The sequence below is a fragment of the Penicillium coprophilum genome (assembly GCF_028826855.1).
Source record: "Penicillium coprophilum strain IBT 35676 chromosome Unknown utg000006l_segment0_segment0, whole genome shotgun sequence".
Lineage (NCBI taxonomy): Eukaryota > Fungi > Ascomycota > Eurotiomycetes > Eurotiales > Aspergillaceae > Penicillium > Penicillium coprophilum.
The window spans coordinates 287,577-308,864 of NW_026622725.1; the positions used below are offsets into that span (position 1 = coordinate 287,577).

The window sequence follows — 21,288 nt, forward strand, 5'->3', positions numbered from 1 at the left end:
ATTGGAGTGATCAGAATCAGGTTCAAGAATATTGGAAGTATAAATTCGCCGATCACGCAGGGCTACGATCATTTGAGTAGGGGAGATCAAACCCTCTTATATTTAGATTTGACCGCCATTGTCTTGAGAACGGAGGGAGGGAGAGAATCCGCATTGGATTTAGGGTACCAAGAGAGCCAAGGTGAGACCACATGCTCGGCATCTGCTTGGCCCCGAGGGGTCAATTCCCGCGAGCAGAGGGGATAAGAAGTGAGAGGAAGCTAACAGCCGCACGCCTGATATGGATATGCATCAGGTGGCATTGGGCCTCGGTGGAGTGATTTGGGCGACCCACTAATGCGCGAGCTCGTGTTGACTTTGCTTGCGGAGTCCAATCATGATGCTGCGGTTTAATTTGTAGAGTATTTGAGTAGTTGATGTTAAAAGGTACAGAGGGAGACGGGAGGCGTTTCTGTGGCTTGCAAATTAAAGAATGACTAGATCACTGGGGAAACTACAAAAGGGAAACAAAAAGAACGAGGCAAGATGAAGCGAAGCGACCTAAGACTTTATTCAAATCCCTAGATGGAATGCCGAAGGCATAACTAATATTTGCGGAATCGGTCTTGGGGCATTGTTGTGACTGGGTCTAGAATCCGATTCTAAAAACGACTGGGTATCCTTCGATAACTGATCCACGTTGATCGAGTCCACATGTTTGTTGTGTCATGCATGGCTTGGGACGATTCAATTTGCCATGGCTGCGATATGTACGGGGTACTTCGAAATAGATCCATCATTGACGTCAACCTTCGGCTGTGCTGTAAAGCCCGCGTAGATATTATATAGACCAGAAGATCTACTCCGTACGGGGAGACCTCATGTGGGGATGACTAGGGTGTTGGCTAGGGGTGATTGGGGGAGTAGAATGTGGATAAAATCGCCAAGCTCGGCCAGATCCGGCAAGGGACTTCCGACTAGGGGTTAACGGGTGTCGATCACGGTCAAAGATTTGAAAGCGTAAAAAGACCTTTGATCTATGCAAGAATTTGGGGGGAAAACAAGACATGCAAGGGGGAGAAAGACAGTGAGAAGAGTGCTCCAAAGTACAAGGGGGATATCCGTAAATATGCCCGGACATGATACCTCAGACAATTTACCCCTAGCGGTAGACTGGCCAAGGTGATAGGTCGGGAGAATAAGGCCCAGGCCAGAGTCACATGAGACACATGGCTGTGCTGGCACATGGGAGACATGGCTCTAGGTATACCTCAGTTATCCTATGGATATGATCTGACCCTATAACCCTGCCCCAGAATCAATATTGGAGCAAAAAAAAAAGAAAAAAAAAGTCTCTGGGATTTCGACATGATTGTACTATACAACATACGCGGAAAAAACAAGATAATATACGAAATAGCGAGCTATTGTATTAACAAAGCATGTCCGATCGACTAAGATTTAACCATCTTTGGATGATCGACGTTAGAAGATCAAACCAAAATGGCAAGGCAGACACAACATCTTGTTCGGTTCCTTTTTTACCCCACATCATGTTGAGGCTATGAAGGCTAGTCGGTGAGGCTGTTCTACTCCAAGCTCATGATGTCACCGGGGGTCTTGCGTCAATTAGTTTTGTGATCGGCAGACATGTGAGCGAGGTGAATGTCTTTTGATTGAGGTAAGGGTGTGATGTAGCTCTGAGCATGAAGCCTAAAGAGAATGGAGTTTCGTACATATAGCATAAAAGTACGATCGTTCCTTCTCCAGAAAGGTGAGGTAGTTGCAATCGTTCTGGAAGGCACGACGTCCCCGGCGAGTATTAATCCCCCCCTCGCCCTTCCTCTCTCTTTCTCTCTTCCCCAGGGACAACACTTAACTATGACTGGAAACTAGGGAAGGGACTAACGTTCCCATGAGTTTGTGCAAGGTCGAGGGCTCAATTAAAAACATTGTAAATGTAGGGAGACTATCAAATGCCCGGAATAGAAAAGAATTGTGGAATATCATTCAATATTTTGAATAGCAAATAGAATTCGTTTCCATTTTCTTATGGACCTAGAGACATTCCATGCCCCATATCTACGTTATAGCAATTCATCATTCAGGTCATATATTCAGAAGAATAATTTCGTCAAGTTGGTAGCGCATAAGACCGCCGCCCTCTGTACAATGGGCCCAAGAAATTAGTGACTTAATGGGCAAATCGGAAGTCCAACCTCTTATTGCCCTCGTCTTTTGTTGTGCTCAGATAATGATGCTTCTGCTCAAGATCCATAGCGTTCCAAACTTGTTCACGTGCTTTGTTTCTCCGTATATAGTAGAACTTGATGAAGATGGTAACACAAACGTTCCATGCGACGATTGCAAGAAGGATCTTATTTCCTTTTCGGTAGAAAGGTCGATCGTCGGTACGGTATACCTAGAAAAAATAAGTATCAGTCACATATCTAACCATGAAAGGAGACATCAGGAGGATTAGAAAACGTACATTGGAAGAGATGATAGCACCTGCTTGGGTAATCATGTTATAAACTGCACTGCCCACTGTACGGGTGCGCACAGAGCCAGAGTTTCGAGAGATCAAGCTGACTATAAGGAAATTGGCGTCAGAGAATATGAGATAGGACATGGGGACATGTGTACTAACCATTGATGGAATGAACATAGGGGAATCCAATGACCAAGATTGTAACTGCGTACCAACTCCAAGGGCTTGCAGTTGCTGGCATCAGCTCTAGTGCCACCAAAAGAGGGAAAACCCAGAATGAGTAGAACAGAACTATGGCCATGCGGTTGTTGATTTTTTCGGACACCCAGGACCAAAAAATCAATTGGACCAAGAACAACGCCGTCGCAGGAATGGTCAGAAGATTGACTTCAAACGTATCAAAACCAAGCGACCTCAGGAAGAGGGTCAAATATGCTGATACAGGAGTTGTGGGGATGAGCAGTGTGAGGCTCATCAGATACATTGGCCAAAGATCGTAGTCCATGAGAGAGTCCCATAAAAGTTTCGGCGTTAGACCTTGACGATTATGCATGCCACCCTATACCAAGTCCACAGTCAGTCTGTGTATATATAAATTGTCAGCAAAGATATCTCCTTCATACGTACTTTTGCTGGATCATCTCGCAAGACTCGATTAACCATGATGACCTCTTCCCTTTCTGAGAACCAACCATCTTTCCCGCGAAACCAACTGGCAGTCTGGGTTGGGCTCGGAGGTAGATAAAACCACGATATGACACCAATGATAAGAGTCAAAGCACCCTCGATGACAAACAGCCATCTCCACCCTTCCCAGCCGCCTATGGCTCGCATGCGAAGAATGCCAAATGCCAAGAACGCAGCGATGATGCCGGTACTGTTGGAGACACAGTAGAAAAAGGCGACCCGCATAGGTAGCTCGTTATTCGTGTAGAAGTAGGATAGATAGAGGAGTGCATCAGGAATAAAGCCACCTTCTATCAGGCCAAGCAGAGCACGAGTCGCATAGAAGCTCTTTTCACCGGTAACCACACCCTGGCAAATCCCGACCACACTCCAAAGGACCATCTGAATGGGAATCCATACGTCGGGGCCGAGCTTTTTCGAAATCATTTGCGACGGTACCTCCGCGCATAGGAAGCAAAGATAGAATATCGTCATGCCATAGTTGTAATTGTTAGTTGATAACCCAAGGTCATCAAGCATTCCGTCGGATAATGCTTGTCCGATATTACCCCGATCCAGTTGGAGGGCAAAGAACATCAGACAGACCCAAGAACAAATTCTGTAGTCAAGCTACATTTTCGTCAAATATTAGCCCGATGATCCACAATATGTGAATTCTGGGAAAGCTCTTCATTACCTTCCGGACCAGTTGCTTCTCTTCCTTCTCTGTCCACTCTGCAAGTGGGTCATATCGATGTTTCCCTTCGTACTCATCAATGGGCTCGTAGAACTCCAGTGACCCACCCGCAGCCAATACACCACCTCTTACATCGTGTTTTCTGGTCGGGATTGATGTGGTTGACGTCTCTTGGACTATTGTGACAGACACCTGCTTTGATTCAAGCGACAAGGAGCTTTTGTCCGACATTGTCGATTTCAAGTATGGTTGATAACGTCCATGACTTGAATTTGTGTCTTTTTATATAGTATCAATGTTACAGCTCGTGCCTTGCGCCGAGTATTGCGCAATGCTGGAAGGACATGTCAGGCTAAAGCTGTCTGCCATGTGCAGTCGTGCTGCGGAGAAATTTCAACGAAATTCAATACACGAAAGGTGAAATTTGCGCCTCTGATGATGAATCAAATGCCTGTATGTGCTCAATTAGCACCCGAAGGGTAAATCCCGAGTTGGTTAAGCGAAGAGGTCCATGCATGATAATTTCAAGCTGCAGACAAATTTATAGTAAGAGTCCCGGCGGGGAGGCCTGGGCACGGACATATAAAAATCACAATGTTGAAAGATTGATGCATGATTGAAACTAAAATTAATGTTGATGACAAAATCATGCTCAATAAGACTGTCAAATCTGCGCAATTCGAGTTATGCGCAAAAGCTTTGGCTAGAAAGAAGCCTTGATAGGACAACATGTTGTCATTCAATGCGAGATCGCGTCACTAACTAGATAACGAATTGACCTTTACCCCTCGACTAGGTGCATTAACAGCATGTATAGCACAACGGGATTGGTTGAGAATCTTCGAGATGTCGACATATCGGCTAATCTTCCTTCAAGAAGCCTACTACTAGTTGAACCTTATTGCGCGATGACAATGGTTCGAAATGTGATGAACAAGCGCGACATAGATTGGTTTAATAACTTCGTCTAAAATGGCCTGACATAGTTTTGCCTCCGTAATGCGAAGTGGACTGTGAGTGATAAGCCAATCTGACGCTTGTCTAAAATTTATCAAGCATGGCCAAGAGTGACCAGAATCAGGTTTCACCAGGTCGCGCTAGATGTCATAGTAATACGCGGAAAGAGTTGTCTAGGCTGGCGTCCAGTTGCAGAAAGTCCACCAGACGTCCCAAATGATCGATCCCCCAGAAGCTTTCCTTGACTCCCTGAGCGTCTACGCAATCAAACCAAGGCAAACCAAAGGCGCCCGAGGTAAACGCCTCCTGTGTGCGTCTACCAAGGATCGCTTGTGCCGCAGCACCTTTGAACTGTAGAATACTATTAGAAAACAAAGAAAATATAACACACATCCGAAACATACCTCATTCAAAATCCGCTTGGCATTTTCGGCGCCAAGCTCGCTCTCAAAAATAGCAGAAAAACCGGGTTGAGTGAGGACACCCGAGTTTCCCTCTTCCCAGAACCCGCGAGAGATCCTTTCCACGATGGGAACTAGCTTATCGGGGTATTCTGTAGCTAGAAGGCAGAGTGCGAGTTGAACGTCCGCGGTGGATGCGGGAAATCCTTTTGGGATGGCTTCAGACATGGGAACCTGGAAACGACGAGCCCAGTAGATACGCTCTCGGTTGATCCATTGAAACTTGTCTGCAACGGGAAATTAGCGTTCCATGTAAAGTAGTACATAGCGTGAAATGGCAAAGTAAGAAATAGGAGCCTACTCTTGACTGCAATAGGAGGCGTGTTTTGGCATAGCTGAAATAAGTCTCGCAGGGAGACAGGGACATAGTCAATGTCACACGTTGCGAAGACAGGGGACGTCTATGAATGAATAATCATCAGATAGCTTTTCATTCATGGAATTCTTTGAAATATTGGACGAACCGTCAAGGCGTGGAACGCGATGCAGCTGAATGGACTGCCGACGTCGAAATAACAGGTTATTTTAGGAGACATGACCAAATCAGTGTGAGAATAGACTGTTGAAATATATCTAGATCAGGCTGGACCTGAATCTTTATAGACATCAATTGATGATTATTCATCATGGCTGAGGCTGTTCCCAATAAACTTTCGAAGCTCAACACTTAGGCTCGGGCGGGTTCTTCATAGCCCTGGGAACTTTCAACATTTCCAAAATTGAGTGTTTTTCTCCTTGTTGGGAAAGTATGATGTACTTAAAATAACATCACTTAGGACTATTCTCCGCGGTTTCATGTTTACTCAAAGCTCTCAACCTTTTTCCGGTCTTGAAGAAGACCCATGGAACAGGTAAAAGGGCCACTGCAATAAATCCAAGCAAGCTAGATGCCCACCCTGCACCGAGCTTGGTGTACACTATAATAGACATTAATACATATTTTCGGTGTTAACATCAAATGTGATCACTCACTTTGGACGGTAAACAGAGGGAACACAGCCCCCAGTCCATAACGTGCCAAACCATTGGCGCTCATGGCACTTGCAACAGTGAGACCATGATAAGTATCAACGAGGTACTGCGTTGTGCTGACGAAGACACATAGATTTCCCCATGCAAAGACAATTATTGCAACGACAGGACTTGCCCAGGAGATATCAGCTCTTGAAGTCCATGCAAACCAGAACAAACCGATCGGCAGTCCAACACTACCTATGAGTGCTGGATAGAGGCGGTATTCGGGTGGTACATGCCCGTCTGGATGCTTCGAGGCTTTGGGGAGGTAAAGAAAGAAGTTGCATAAGATGACCGTCACTGTTCCTAGTAGGCATCCAACCACAATGGTCAAGAACACCAGGCCAGACTCCTCGATATTAAAATGATAGATACCTTGAAAGATCAATGGGAAGGCTGCGAAGAAAGAGAAGAGTGTCGCAAATTCGCAAGCAATGTAAAGGCAGATGAAGCCAACGATGGGTTCCGTTAAGAGCATGCTGATAGGGCGGAAGAGAGAAATGGTCAAGAATAGGCGTAGCTTTGAAGACAGAGGAGATGATGGGGGAAGTTCGAGTCCGAGTTCCTTGGCCCGACGACGTTTGATGATAGGGTGAAACGTCTCTTTGGCAATGAGAATTGTGATACCAGTGAGGATGGCAAAGAATATTGTTGTCCACTGTGTCCAACGCCAGCCTTTCCGATTGACAACGAAGCTTCCAATGACAGGCCTAAAAGGTAGTCAGCAAGACGGAGATCTTGGCAATAACATCGACCAGGGAGATATTGACCCTAGACCAGGACCCAAGAAAGGTGTAAGGATAAAGATAGCTGAGGGGAGGGCACGTTGAACAGGCTCAAACGTCTCATTGAGAGTTCCCGCTGCAATCGCCAGAGTCGGTGCGTAGCAGAAACCAGCCAAGAAACGCAAAACACACAGTCCAGAAAACGTGGGAGAAAACCCTACGCCTAGAGTAAATGAAGTGCCCAGCCCAATCGACCCTATGTAGACCGGGTATCGCCCAACAGTTTCAGAAAGGGGTCCTCCAATGATGGGACCAAGGGCCAAGGCAAAGACGTAGAGTGACAAGGGTAAGATAGCGACCGTACTGCCGACCCCAAATTCTTCCATAAACTGCGAGTGAGCGGGTGATAATATAGATACTCCAACAGTTCTATATCATATGTTAAATCTTAAGCCAGCTTCACATTATGTAGAAAATTTAACCAACGTTGTGAAAGCCGCCCAACCAATCATCATCACTTGTAGGACCTTTTGACCTGTCGGCCAGTTATATGGATTGCTCGGATCATCCCCCCATTTCCATGGTTCATCGCATTCTGTTTTCTCTGTGGTTGTGCCCGGTGCATTTTCGAGCGTATCGTCGGATGATAATTGTAAAATTTCCGTTGCGCCGTGCGATTCGACCTTTGCGCCCTGCTCCAGTTGCACCATGTTGAGAATATCTTTGGAATGCGAGCCCTCAGACTCGGAGATGTACGTATCGTGACAATACTCTCTTATGAGGAGGGATAGAGTGCAACAGTCAGGTAAACCCTCAGGGGCGAGTGTTGCGAGATCACAGGCTAGTTCCCGCTAATCTTCTGCACGCCCAAGGTCGTCGTTATATAATCTCAACTACTGCACATTCATCACACAAAAGCAACAGTCAAGGGCCCTTTGGAGCGATAAAAGCGGGGGCCGCCCGGGGAGGATCAAAGATTGACCAACCCCCGACCCCTGGTTGACGAGTATCTCATTGGTTGGGGAGGATAGCGCTAAGCTGCTTGTCCGAGGCATTTCTGGATTATCGAAAATTTGATTATTCAACATCCCTGTCAAATGAGAGGCACACTGACGCTAAAGGTGTGCGGTTAGGCATTCTCTTTATATTTTGCCTGTGGAGGAGGGGTTTCTTGTGGTTGACAAAAATATGCGACCTGGAAGGTTATCCGCACCAAGCGTCAACCCAGCGATCAGTGGTGTCTTGCTCTCACCTTTCTCATCGAGCATCAAATAACAAAATTTGAAGTCGTTCTCAGCGAATCTCTGACTTGAGCGTAGCTTTCTTGACATCCGATGGAGTTTTCAGCAACCAAAAATCCCGGCATCATCTTTATTCCGCTCTCAATTCACACTGCATTTCACTGTAACGGTAAACCGAGAGATTGACATCCATCATAGAGCCCGACGCAGAGGAAAGGCCATTCGCACGGAGCGAGAATCATCCAGGGTGCTACAGGTACCCGACGGGGTCGGGCAACCGTCTGGATGTATATGCTAACGCTAGTAAGATGATCGACAGTGGGCCGAATTGGCGCTGATGGCTCGGCGGGAGACGGGCGATATCCTTTTGGGGAGATTTCTTGGGTTGGTAGTGGCGATAAATACGAAAAACGGTTAGGTCGCGTCACATGTATTGCAATACAGGCCGGGTAGAAAGTCGCATAACAAAGGTCTTTGCAGAGAAGCAGCACCACAGTCGTCCCTTTTGCTAACAACCTTTTGTTCGGTATGATCAGTTTATCGATGTGGCTCGTAGCCTCCAAGTTCAAATTAAGAAAGTTGCCCTGACTCAGCACCTTCTGGTGAGGCTTAGTGATGGCCTTTGAAAAACGCAGTGACCGTTATCATCGGCTTGTCAGAATAATTTGTGGCTTTAATCTTGGACCGGAAGATCCGGCACCTAGGGAAGGATATTCGATGCTTGTACCGAACATTTCCCGCCTTCTATGCAGGTAAGCAAATTCGATGATCTCTTAGTTCAGAAAGCCCACCTTGGCAACCCCGGGAAACCCACCGGAGCCGTCATAGCCGGTTGATACCCGTTGATGCTCTGGGGACCAAAATTTTGAAGGCGGTGGAGCTTCCACATGGCATAGATTTAGAGACGCTGGACTATGCCAGAGTTTGGTTTGATATGGGGATTTCCATGGTTCGCATGGCCAAAAGTGAACATTTGGGCCTGAAAGGTTCTTCAGGAATTTCCCACATTTGTCTGACAGGTCTCACATTATCTCACCTTATCTCCGGGGCAAAATTTTCAGCCTTCCCGGGTATATCGGCCCTACTTATATTTTTTCTAGTCTTCTCCAGGGGGTCGGCGCTGGGTTTTGACTTTTCTTGTCGGAAGCCAAAAGATTCATCGCAGACTTCTTGTACATATTGTGTCACATTCATATTGCCGCTCTATCGCTATCTAGAGCGATAGAGAGCAATTACTCCAGGTTTCATGCAGTTCTACCCAAAAGCGCGGGAGCAGCGGCCTAGCATCCATCACCCATCTGTTCGGCCGCGTCGATTAGGTGTCCTAAAGGCAGCTACTGTCAATCTTCTACTTCTCCAAGCTCTATTTCTGGGTCTGTTCTGTTACATATTTGGGTCTCTTTTCCAGCAGACCGGACACATTCACAACATCAATGTGTTGTTCGTTGATTACGACGGCGGCGCGATAGGCGATGCGGCCCGCGCCACGTTCCAAAAGCTCAAAGGACCCGACTTTCCAACTTTCATTGAGCAATCTGCCTCTGTCTACCCTCAGCCTGGCTCGATTGAAGGTGCAGTCTGCGACATCAAATACTGGGGAGCATTGTACGTCACAGCGAATGCGTCGAATGCACTAAGTGCCGCATTTGCGGGTGGGCTAGCTGCGTCTTCGTACGACAAGAACAATGTTCTCACAATGGTGTGGAATGAAGCGCGCTACCCAACGGTCATTGACTCGGTCCTTGCAGAGAGCATCAAATCATTATCGGAAACTGCACGTGTTGCATACTTCCAGACCAACGGGAACAATTCTCTGCAGCATATCAACAGCTCTGATTCTGCTGCGCTTGCCACGTTCTATGAACCGTGGACATTGGCCAACAACAATATTCAGCCCACATCACAAGGGTCAAGAGTCATCTACAACACGCTTGTTATCATTTTGATCTTGATCCAGGAATTTTTCTACCTTGGTACTATCAATGGTTTATACGCTCAGTTCAACCTTTACACATCGCTGTCAGCCCGTCGCATTGCCAGTGGGCGTCTAATAATATCTTTAATCTACACACTCATCGGAGCTATGTGTACAGCCGGTGCAATCTGGGCATTTCGAAGTGGCTGGGATGTCAACGGGAACCAGTTCGCGCTCACTTGGCTGGTACTGTGGCTCTTTGCACATTTGAACTTCCTCGTGCTAGACATTTTCACCATCTGGCTTCCGCCTCCCTACGTACCGATGGCCCTTATATCGTGGATCATCACGAATATCACTTCCATCCTTCTCCCATTCGAGTTGGCACCTGCTTTCTACAAAATAGGCTTCGCGTTGCCCGCACATGCTGTCTTCCAGGTACTCATCGACATCTGGTCTTTTGGCTGCAACCCCAAATTGTATTACGCGCTGCCTGTTCTCTTCGTTTACGAAGTTCTTGGTATAATTTTGAGCACTATCGGTGTGTATCGACGGGCCCATTACGCATGTATCAAGCAAGAGATGGATGAAAAGGCTTTGCAAGAGAAGGTGACGGCCACCATCCTTGAGCAACAAGAGGCTCATCTAGTTAGACGGGAGACGACACGAGATACCCAGGGGAGCAAAACTTCGGACAGCGGAAATGAGGAAGCGGATGCTCAAGCGGAGTTGGCCAACATCATTCACCGTGAGATGTCCCGACCGAAGGTCGAAAGACCAAGTACCAGCCGAGATAACACCGGCCCGTCATTTGCCTTGGCCTACAGAGATTGAATTATGCGTCGAGTTGCTACGATTGGTCAAATTTATACCAAAATTATGTTACTCGATGGGCGACGTTGAATTAATCAAGACTGTGTATCTAATATTCTCTACATTTCCGTTTGTCAATCAGGAATTTCGTCAAATTCAAAAATTCAAGTGAAGATACGATGTACTAAGGCATGGCTTAGTGTACCCTTGGTCATTTACTTATGTATTGATATATATACCCATGTGTGAGCCACCATAAATCCACAATCACTCACCCAACGTGTTCTTTCTCCCATATGGCTCGTCGGGAAAATCAGCTAACGGAGTAGCCCAGCTGGGACCAAGGACGAGGCGTGCGATGTAGTTATCATCGCTAGAATCAATCTCACTTTCCTGTTCACTAACTACCTCAACTTCCCCATATGGCTCCTCGTCAAAATCAACTATCGGCTTCGCCCATGTCGAACCAAGAAGCAATCGTGCTATATAGTTGTCGTCGCTAGAATCAATGTTACTTTCCTCGTCACTAGCATCTACATGGAAACCCTGGTCAGCCTCTTCGTCAGACATCTCAATGTCTTGGTCAAGAGCAGCGACGGCACTAGGAACCAAAGACGATCGAAATATCATTCGGTCAAGAGCATCTGCAACTATAACGTTACTGTTTATGTCACTCTTGAGCAGAGCGATTTGGCCGGGCAAACCTCTCTGAAGGGTGTCACAAAGCTGTGTGAAACGAGCATCTTTCCCGAATTGTGCACAGATGCGTGCCAGGCGAGAAATTGCGTTCAGTCGTGCAATTGCCAGACAACGGCTCTCTGGGTTGGATCTGAGATCGCAGATTAGGCGACAGAGAGCCGTGAGCATACGCTCGTGCTGCAGGCCATCGTTGAGTGGCGGCATTGTTCTTGGATGAGCGTGCTAAAAATGCCAGTGTATGTAGATTTTGAATAGTACTCAGCTGGACATGAAGACGTGTTCCGGGATGTATTGTGAGCCTTGATTAGAGATGAGTCAGTTGATGCAGCTGAAGCTATGATGATGTGGAAAGTAGGGCTTATTTATCCATCTCTCAATGCTCTATTGGATCATCCGACAACAAAGGACATTGTTTAAGATGAGATACTCAATGTCACAATGCCATTGTTAACGGCTTTTGCTATGCGGAAAGTCCAGTTTTCTCTACAAGGAGCAATACAAGCCGTAAAGCTCTTTCTTCGAGGACAAATCAATCAGAAAAAAAAAAGATCAATCAACAAAAAACTGAAAGCTCGAAGTTCAGTTCCATCGGTCGGGGCCGTGGACTTTCAGAACAGTCCCCCTGCGACCTGACTTTGGATACTAGGCCTCTTATTCAATCAAGTTAGAGTCATCACGGGGGATCTGGAGATCGAGGCCTGTGAGAAATGAATAATTATCCAGGTGTCAATTTTGAAGTATTTGATCTCGTAAGGCGAAGTGGATTGTACCATTAGGGCGCAATTAATCTATTTATAATGCGCTAACACATCCCTCGCACCCTCAGGACAAGATGCAGTTACGGGTTTTTGACATATGCGAATAGGCCCTCGCATTGCCGTGGAGTGGAAAACATGGCTAGGTAGATGACGTATTTGATTGACCTTTTTCCAGTTGGCGAAGGTGGGCCACAGGGTGAAATACTGCTGTAGACTTTCAAGCTGTACGCTGGAGTCTTTCGAGGTTGTATATCGAAGGAACATGAACTTAGCAGGTCCTTTTGATCAATATCGGTAGTTAGACGGTTCACCGAATTCTATCAGTCAGAAAGCTTGACCTGTCCACAGAGGACAACATCTTCGCCAAACGGGTACCATTTGACATTCTTCAGTCTCGCTGCGGATATCGCATTTCCACTCTCGTCAAAGCGCCTAGCAGGGGAGACGACCACGCCGCCTTCACCCAACCATGTGGGAGCAATGGTCACAATAACGCTGTTCAGCAAAGACATGTAATGTGGGCTCAAAAGGGATTTGATGACCTGGCCACCACCCTCTACCATGACGCTCTCGAGACCGTGCGATTTCAAAGTGACGAGCAAATCTTGCCAGTCAATCTGATGTCCACCAGTATGTAATCTGGTCATCTTGACGGAAATGAAATTTCCGCCGTACCTTTCTAGCAATGCTACCTTCTCGGCGTCTGGTTTCTCAACTGCGGTAATGATCCAAGGGGCACGGCCACGACCCTCTCGGCAAAGTTGAAATAGCTTGCTGTCGTCTGAAAACTCCCATCTTGCTGTCGGATCAATGACAACTGGCCTAGGTTGTCTATCTAGACCCTCCTTGCCATAGCCTCCGACTCCTGAGATTCGACAGTTGAGACCAGGATCATCTGCTACTGCGGTACCTACGCCAATGACAATTCCGTCATGGCGGGATCGTAGATAGTGAGTCATTGCCTTAGATTGTGGCCCTGAAAGCACTGTACGTGCACCAGGGGAAAGAGCCAGAGAAGAGTCAAGCGAGGTCGCGAATGTGAGTGTTGTGAAGGGGAGATCAGACTGAGCTCCCGAGCCATTCTGCGGGGGCAGGTGGGGCTCTAAGAAGCCTCTATCCGACTCTGGAAACTCCAATGCATCTCTAGGTACTGGAGTCATCTGGAATGTGGCGGGCTTTAAATAATCACTCAAATGCTGTTGGTGATATGAAGATCTGAAGCTCGGCCTTGGCGGTGAGCTTATATTGATGCCTCAGGCGTCGCATGCATCTACCCCACTACCTAGCGACGTCGTCAAAACACGATTGGACAAAGACCAAAATGGCATTTCCGCCAACGGAGGATCCTTGTCATGCATCTGGAATAGCGGGGGCTTTTACGCGACCCCCCTGAAGTCCACAAATCCTCCTGTTTCACGGTGTTCAACCATACCGAATCCCACACCCATCATGTCAGATCCACCTGCCCTTTCGCCTGGGAGCCAATCAACCTTGGTGATACGGGATATCCAGAAAAGAAAAAGGACTAGTGCATCGAAAGTTCGCACGGGGTGTTTGACCTGCAAGTAAGTACCCGGAATTTGCCGCCAGGTGAACGCTCAGTGGATGAGGAGTTCCGCAACGCGTAAACACAATGCAGAGATCTACCCAACTCTATATTGCACAACATGCGATCTCATCCGGGTAATAAGGTAGCCGGTGCTAACACCCGTTTTAAGATCTCGCCATAAGAAATGTGATGAAACTCGACCCGCTTGTCTTATGTGCAACCGTGCTGGACGCGTATGTCAAGGGTATACAGCGCCACCCGACAGGAGAACCCGTGAAGTCCGAGATGCGCGCACCGCGAAGACTAATGGTGGCGCTCTAAAAATTGTGCATGTAGGCCAGCAACAAGCCCAATCCGCTGGTTTGGTCCACGTGGTTGATGGGAGTCAAGTTGGCTTGTCGCGCATGGAACGTGATTATTTGTATTCATTCCGTTCATATACTGCTAGTCAGTGTGCTGGGTATAACTTCGACCCATTTTGGCAAATTCTTGTCCATCAAGTCTGTGAATCTTGTCCGGAGGTCCGCCATGCAGCAATTGGTATCGGTGCCTTGCATCGTAGATTTGCGAACCCCAATTCCGACCGGAATGACGTTTTCCCCATGCGGCAGTCCACAAAGGCCATTGCTTGTCTTCGCACGACTATGATGAAGGACGACCAATCGGATCCCTCGGCTACCGAGAAGGTCCTTGTGGCTTGTGTTGTTTTAGTTACCTTCGCTTTATTCCAAGGTGATGTTGATGCTGTGCGCTGTCATCTGCAAGCTGGCACTAAACTCCTGTGGGAATGGAGGAAGAAAAATTCGAAGAGACCGGTTGCTTCTGTTTTGTTACATACATTCATACAGCTCCATATCCATTGGGCAAGCGCTACAAGCCTCCGGGATTATATGGCAGGAGAGTATCCTTATCTTCTAGAACTTATCCATGATAATCTCGCCGACATCTCTACATATGCCGATGAACAGTCAAAAGCGACACTGCTGGTGTTGGTGCAAGCGTGGGCGTTCATGTTAAGTAACCCGGTATTGCTTGACCCGATGATCAGCAATATTTCGCGAGGATTCGCGTGGGACACCCCGGCGAACAAGGTCCATCGGTTTAATACGCAAGTGGAGGAGTGCATTGCTGTTCATCAAAAGACTGCGTGCCCCACAAAGCTCCGTGCCTTCATGATCATTCAGGTGCAGATTGAGATGATGAAGATCGTACTCGCCTCATCAACATTTTCAGGTTCTGAGCTACAATGGGATATTCTCTTTCCTCATTTCCAGACTATTGTCGACACAGCAGAGGCTTTGTTGGTTAGCTTCGATCACTTGCCGGACCCGCTTTTTTCTGTCAAGGAGGGATTTCTAGCAGCTCTCATGTTTTGTGGGCTCAAATGTCGGGACTGGACGGTTCGGCAAAAGGTGTTGACGATCTGCCGAAATTACAATCGACGCGAGGGAATGTTTTCAACAGCTGAGGCTGCTCTCCTTCTACAACGTGTCTACGATATTGAATCTGCAGGTATTCCACCGGGAGAGAGAATACCGGATTCCGCTCGTATCTCTGGAGTGTTCTTTGCAGAACATCCCAATCTTTCAAAATTCCAGACCCAAAGTCTCATCAAATATCGTGATAAGAATGGGAATTGGTATAGTGAGTGGTTGTCAGCATAATTCCTACAGGCCCCTGGATCAAACGGTATTAATGATTGATATGAGTTATGACATTACTTTGTATACATTTCGGGATAGATTTACATAAATCAATGTTTCCAGACATTTTAGCACATATTATGCAGCGATGAAAATTTATGTAGCAAAGTAAGAAGCATTTGTCCCTGGAAATCGACAGAGCACATTGTTCAGGTAGTGGCAATGATCTGAGGAGATTTTCAATGCTACCTCATCCCATATTGCGCGTCACAATCCAGTACAACAAAGAGGGCCGTAATCCGCTCCATCCAGATATACTGTTGAGTTTATGATGAGCTACCCACACAGGTTGGATGATATGAGAGACTCATCGGATCATTTTTTTGTTGATGCAAGCTAACAACATATCCATACTTTGCACCATGAAAGTTCTTCGCCCATAAGTGATCGTTACGATCGGCCTTTCTTTGAGTTGGGACACTCGTCAGCTCGCAAAGGAAGAATTTTCATACCTCCTTCATGTAAATACCGAGTGGATTGAGCGATCTCACAGCCCCTCCCTTAATATAAATGCCATCCTCCTTGACAATTTCGAACGCATTATTAGCCCAAGCTATAGTCATAATATTAACCATGAAGGTAGACCGCAAGGACACCAATCATGTCTTGAATCGTAGTACGGCTCAGCAAAGCATCTTTGTCAAAGATTCGTGATGTAGCCGAATTCGGGGATCTAGGTTGCGGATCAACTTTCCCGACACTGTTGTGTTGAGTGCATCTCTTTTGCTCAGCGAGGGCTGACAGGGATCTCCTGGGGTCAGTCGCAGCCGACGAAAATGCAGTGCGGGCGTTTTCCCGACTGTATATCCGAAAATCGACTCACGCATTTGCATGAAGCCTGGAAATCCACATAACTCAAACCAATCAATTAAGATAGTAAGAGAATCCGAAAATTCATAGCTAGGCTTGGATAAGAGGTAGACTTTGTTGTTGGAGCCAAAATGGCAAATGGGGCAAATAGCATCTCTTTCAAACGATACAGAGCATTTTGCCGGTGTCATGCGCAAGGCGACCCGATCTGCATAAGAGATACGAGTCTTCCTGCTTCCATCTTAGACATGCGTTGTGTGATTATCGGAAAGGTCGTGCGATCCGACAACTTTCAGAATAGGGGAGGCCTAGGCTTCAATGGTCGATGCCCAATATGGAGGGCTTGAAGGACAACTCGAAGACGATGACATGTATCATAAACTCCCGAAAAGCCTTTTTAGCAAATAAAACGCCCCACGGCGCTATGTAGAACATAGTGCCTTTCGTTTATTGTGCCGCCTTTTTAATGGACCGAACGAGACTTGAATGCGACGATAGTGGTTACGAGTTTCCTCAATTTGAAGTTGGGCTGCAGATTTTGGGGCTTTGGAAGCCCATTTTTTGGCGTATGACTACCCAATAGGCAAGCTATTATCTCGTGTCTAGGCGCCATTCACAACCAAAATTCGATTCATCTAAAAGTGAGACTGAAAGATCGCTTCTCATACGGACTACTCCGTACTGATAGTGTGGTCTACTAGCATACGAGGTGTCATTAGATAATTGCCTGCGTATAATCTGGGTTGCATGTTGCATTTTGCCGCTCTTCTGGCCGTGCCTGGGTCGTATTTCGGCCTGACAGGGCTCCCTGGACTTCTTTCTTGTGCAGGGATAACTATTTGATCAAATAATCGCAGTCTATTACATTCATCGGTGAAATCTCATCCAGTTGTGTACGCTCTGCGCTTGGCATAGTGAGTTTCCACCCCTACCAGGGGCTACTTTTGTAGCTTCAATTGGTTCTTTTTCATAAAAAAAAGAACACCCTTGTGGAGCAATCCGGTGGCTGCAATAAATGTTTGTATACTAGATTGTTCACATAGCTCCCCGCTGACGGGCAATTTGAGCATCCTCTAGGTCTGAATGCCTCAAGACTATACAGAAGTGGGACGTTCAAGCCAGATTCTGGAGGGTGGCTCTTACTATTTGACCATATGAATTGCAGGTGCCTAAAACCTGTAGAATCTCCATGTCTATCCACCTGTTACATCACGCATTACATGTAGAAAAGGCGGTTGATGCATTTACGGCCTTTGACTATTCCGCAGTTTACAGCTATTTCTTCATCATTCAGACCCCAAACTAGCCACAAGATGTAGGGGAAAGAAATTCATGCAAGCAAACAGCCGAGAAGGCATTTCAAAAGACTGCCAAGAAGACTTCTCAAAAGATCGCCAACAACAGGGTCCAACTCCACTAGAGGTAAATCTGAAGTGAGACTGCAGGACTCTTATGGCTAAATTTGATTCCTGTTTTCGCTACTCCGAAGTTTGGAAGCTTTCATAAAGTCTGCAGCCTGAATTTGATACAATACTCTCTGCCACTTGAAATTTGTGGCTCTGCCCTTGTTTTACTAACATGTTATGTGGAGGACGTGACGATATGTTCAACACGAAACCTGATTCCTTTTCACTTAATTCGAAAAAGAAATAATATACACAATGGAATACACAGCAAAGTCTGGTGCGTGCTTTACTTCTTGCCAAAAATTCGTTTCAGTTTGTTCTCTTTCTTCCCCCAACCTTACCCTTTCCCCGATGGAGTTCCCGCAGCCGCCACAGCATCGCCAGAACACTAGTCACCGCAAATTCTTCTTTTACCGAGCTTTGACCAGCAGGGAGAAGTAGTATACCCTCACTAAACAATAGAGCGAAGGAGTCGTCGAGCCCGAGGTGGTAGTATACAGCCTGGATATCAGGACTGCTGGATCCCTCGGGGTTGCGGACAAGTGTATACCGCAAACGCCCGTGCTCCTTGGGATGAATCTGCCATTGGAAGATGGTTGGCTTACTGTCATCATTGGGAATTTCGAAGGTGAAATAGGGATGTTTGACGGTGCCGATGCGGGTTGACGAGGGAGTAATGGGATACGTGACGTGTAGGGGTATCTTGGTTGGATATACACTCCTTGTACTTAAGACAGCAGCTTCTTCTTCGGTGTTTGATATCGTTCTATTTGGAATTAGTACCACTTTTGGGAGGCTTTCAAGGAAGGTTCAACGCACAAGTCTATATCAGCCGGAATTAATGGTGTCCGGCATTTCACTGTTCCCGCCACCGCATGCTCATCGCGCAGGCTCAAATTCACATCGTACGCGACGGTCGTCTCATCTGGTCCATTACTTTGCGGCTTCGGTATACCACCCACGGCTAATACGTGGCGGGTGCTCCCGATGGGAAAGCTGCCCGTAGCCGCCGCATACTGGTCGCTTATATCGTGGACGGCCAAGTGAGTTGTTTTTCTGTCGTGCCGAGGGAAATACAACGCCCGCGAGAATTGAACAAGATTCCCAGCATCTGGATACCCACTTTGTGAGGCGGCAGAACGGGCGACTTGGCTTTGGGACGAATATAGGGCCCACCCCCTCCTACGCTAACTGCGGCGGTCATGCTGAAGATTCTTGGATTGCAATTAACAATTGAGATATGAAAGGTTTGTGCGATTGACAGGTATAGTTATAGCGTGGGAGATCAAGCGCATAGATATATCAGTGCCCAAATGACCGAGGCTCTACTTGTATTGTACTATAAATGGTGACAGTGACGTAAGTGCAATCTTGGAAGGCTTGAGCAAGGGAAAGGGGGCTTAGATTGGCCCTAAAATGGGGCGCAGGGGCCATAGCGCGTGCTGTAGAGAGTAATCGTGCCACCAACACACCGCCCTGTGTTGGTGCGCTTGACAAGATTACTCTCTACGGATCACGGACTACATGTTTCCCGTTCATTTAGAGTGCTTGCGTTGAGATCTGGAGGCAAAAACCAACAGAAAATCGTCACTGATACTACTTGCTCCATTTGATCGATGGCTTTTGTAATTGCAATAATGTCGAATGTTTTATTTGAAGAAAAGATAATATTTTCCTACCACCGTTTCCCTCTACCTGGTAAGAATCCGATAGTGATATAGCAGGCTCTGAAGTATGGCCTCATGGTCGCGACAAACGGCATATGCCCAGGTGTCAGGGTAGGCTGATCAGATATATTAGTAACCCCGGATCTGCGCCACGTTCTAGTAGCAGATCTACCGCGGCCCCTTCATAGCTCCCCACAGACAAGAACGAGGGGCGATCATACTCTCTGCGACCTCCGTCATATGGGCGCTTGGGACCATTGAGGAAAGTGGATTCGACTTTGACCGACTCGTAACCGATCCTCATTCCACACTGTACGCCAGAAGGTCTGAAACCGAAGTATTATTTCCGCTGGATCACGCCGGGAATAATTAGATGTGCCCCCTAAAGCTAATACATGTCTGTTTGCATTATCCTCTGTAGCATAGTCTTGTTGTCAAGTATTTTCTCTTGGATGACAGCTCCTTTGTTGCAGCAGAAGGCAAGGATTAGAACATCAAATGAACTGCATAACTTACGGAAAGATTGTGAACCGGCAAATACCTTTCAGACTATGTTATATAGTCCTACGCGCCGAGGATATTCTTTCCGAAAAGCAAAAGAAACACAAACCAGAGGGGCAAAATCCAAGGTAAAAGAAGGTATGATGCTTAAAATACGACTGAGATGAGGAGCAGAGAAAAGCCATCACGAAAGGCGCCTAGCCTCCGCGCGGGAAATGCACGCAGACCAAATCAATCATATTGGCGACTGGTCTTTCAAGAACTCTTCATACACCAGATCCATAAAATTTGGATCATAAATATCTACTTTCATGTCCGCCATGAATGTAGTCGAATTTGGATTCGGTTTGATTGCCTGCTGGAACTGAGCAAGCTCCACGGTAGGAGGAACTTCCACACACTGGTCTTTGACATCACGCAGACTTTTTTGGAAGCGATCAACAAAGGCAGCGGGAGTGAGACCACGGGTAGAATAACGGACTCTACTGAACTTCTCCCACGCAATGTGTACGGACTGGGCAGAGGTCTTACCGTAAAGGCTCTCGAGCTTGACGTATGCTTCATGTGCATCCATAACCCGATCAATCTCAGCCAGCGGTTCTGTGCCAAGCCCCGAGGCGAGAAGGTCGCGAGCACGGATGTTAAGCTTACGCAGATCTACGGGGTTGTTCCTGTTGAGTACAGGGGGGTTTGTGTGAATGCTTCCTGTTATGGTGACCATCAGATCACTGTCGTTGTCAGAAGAGTCATCATGTTCCGCAAAAAAAGAGCTCAGAGTTTGTGCCTCTTCGATGGTCGTTGGCTCCTCCTGTCTGGCAGTCCCTGGCTCCGCTTTGATGTTGTCGTCTCCTCTGTTCATCAGAACTTCCCAGGAAATGGGATCAACAGTCACAAACGCTTCCTGAAGGTCCTTGCGCCACGAAGACCAGTTGGATTTTCCTTCAAGCTTTTGGAGCCATTTGGGGAGCCTCAGAGGTATCTGGTTACTCATTATGGCGGTGGTTCAATCTCTTTAACTGTCACGATAGAATGGTGACTCTCTGAATAGTCAGTATGCACTATGTGTGTCGATGATTGGAGAATGTAGGAGCGCTGGCACTGGCCTGAGAAAAAAGAGAAAATGCCTAGCTAAAAAACTGTGATCGCCGATGCATGGAAGGATTCTGTAGAAAAAACCGTGGAATGCGAAGATGAAAGGGGTTATGGATCTGAATGAAGAGTTTTTGCAGAGCCCAG

At 46.9% G+C, this 21,288-nt stretch overlaps 8 protein-coding genes across 8 annotated transcripts; 2 read left to right on the forward strand and 6 right to left on the reverse strand.

The window, feature by feature from the left end:
• Positions 1-2,173: 2,173 nt before the first annotated feature.
• On the reverse strand, positions 2,174-4,064 carry N7500_009129 (Major facilitator superfamily domain general substrate transporter; the record flags this gene model as incomplete). The annotated part of the gene is made up of 5 exons (XM_056680270.1): positions 2,174-2,401; positions 2,471-2,571; positions 2,630-3,029; positions 3,098-3,766; positions 3,834-4,064. 5 exons carry the CDS (start codon positions 4,062-4,064, stop codon positions 2,174-2,176), a joined length of 1,629 nt encoding a protein of 542 aa, XP_056527652.1.
• An 873-nt stretch (positions 4,065-4,937) lies between these two features.
• N7500_009130 (Major facilitator superfamily) lies at positions 4,938-7,700 on the reverse strand (the record flags this gene model as incomplete). Its single annotated transcript, XM_056680271.1, has 8 exons — positions 4,938-5,141; positions 5,195-5,478; positions 5,553-5,652; positions 5,716-5,749; positions 6,147-6,168; positions 6,224-6,975; positions 7,036-7,419; positions 7,477-7,700. 8 exons carry the CDS (start codon positions 7,698-7,700, stop codon positions 4,938-4,940), a joined length of 2,004 nt encoding a protein of 667 aa, XP_056527653.1.
• A 1,777-nt stretch (positions 7,701-9,477) lies between these two features.
• N7500_009131 (SNG1 family protein) lies at positions 9,478-10,980 on the forward strand (the record flags this gene model as incomplete). The annotated part of the gene is made up of 1 exon (XM_056680272.1): positions 9,478-10,980. The coding sequence occupies one exon, from the start codon at positions 9,478-9,480 to the stop codon at positions 10,978-10,980; it is 1,503 nt and encodes a 500-aa protein (XP_056527654.1).
• Positions 10,981-11,226: 246 nt separating this feature from the next.
• N7500_009132 (uncharacterized protein) lies at positions 11,227-11,862 on the reverse strand (the record flags this gene model as incomplete). Its single annotated transcript, XM_056680273.1, has 1 exon — positions 11,227-11,862. One exon carries the CDS (start codon positions 11,860-11,862, stop codon positions 11,227-11,229), a length of 636 nt encoding a protein of 211 aa, XP_056527655.1.
• Positions 11,863-12,736: 874 nt separating this feature from the next.
• Positions 12,737-13,576, reverse strand: N7500_009133 (RibD family protein; the record flags this gene model as incomplete). The annotated part of the gene is made up of 1 exon (XM_056680274.1): positions 12,737-13,576. One exon carries the CDS (start codon positions 13,574-13,576, stop codon positions 12,737-12,739), a length of 840 nt encoding a protein of 279 aa, XP_056527656.1.
• Positions 13,577-14,177: 601 nt separating this feature from the next.
• On the forward strand, positions 14,178-15,629 carry N7500_009134 (uncharacterized protein; the record flags this gene model as incomplete). The annotated part of the gene is made up of 1 exon (XM_056680275.1): positions 14,178-15,629. The coding sequence occupies one exon, from the start codon at positions 14,178-14,180 to the stop codon at positions 15,627-15,629; it is 1,452 nt and encodes a 483-aa protein (XP_056527657.1).
• A 2,564-nt stretch (positions 15,630-18,193) lies between these two features.
• On the reverse strand, positions 18,194-19,071 carry N7500_009135 (uncharacterized protein; the record flags this gene model as incomplete). Its single annotated transcript, XM_056680276.1, has 2 exons — positions 18,194-18,650; positions 18,704-19,071. Coding segments are annotated over 2 exons (825 nt in total), but the record flags the coding sequence as incomplete, so codon positions are not given.
• Positions 19,072-20,287: 1,216 nt separating this feature from the next.
• On the reverse strand, positions 20,288-21,043 carry N7500_009136 (uncharacterized protein; the record flags this gene model as incomplete). The annotated part of the gene is made up of 1 exon (XM_056680277.1): positions 20,288-21,043. One exon carries the CDS (start codon positions 21,041-21,043, stop codon positions 20,288-20,290), a length of 756 nt encoding a protein of 251 aa, XP_056527659.1.
• Positions 21,044-21,288: the final 245 nt, after the last annotated feature.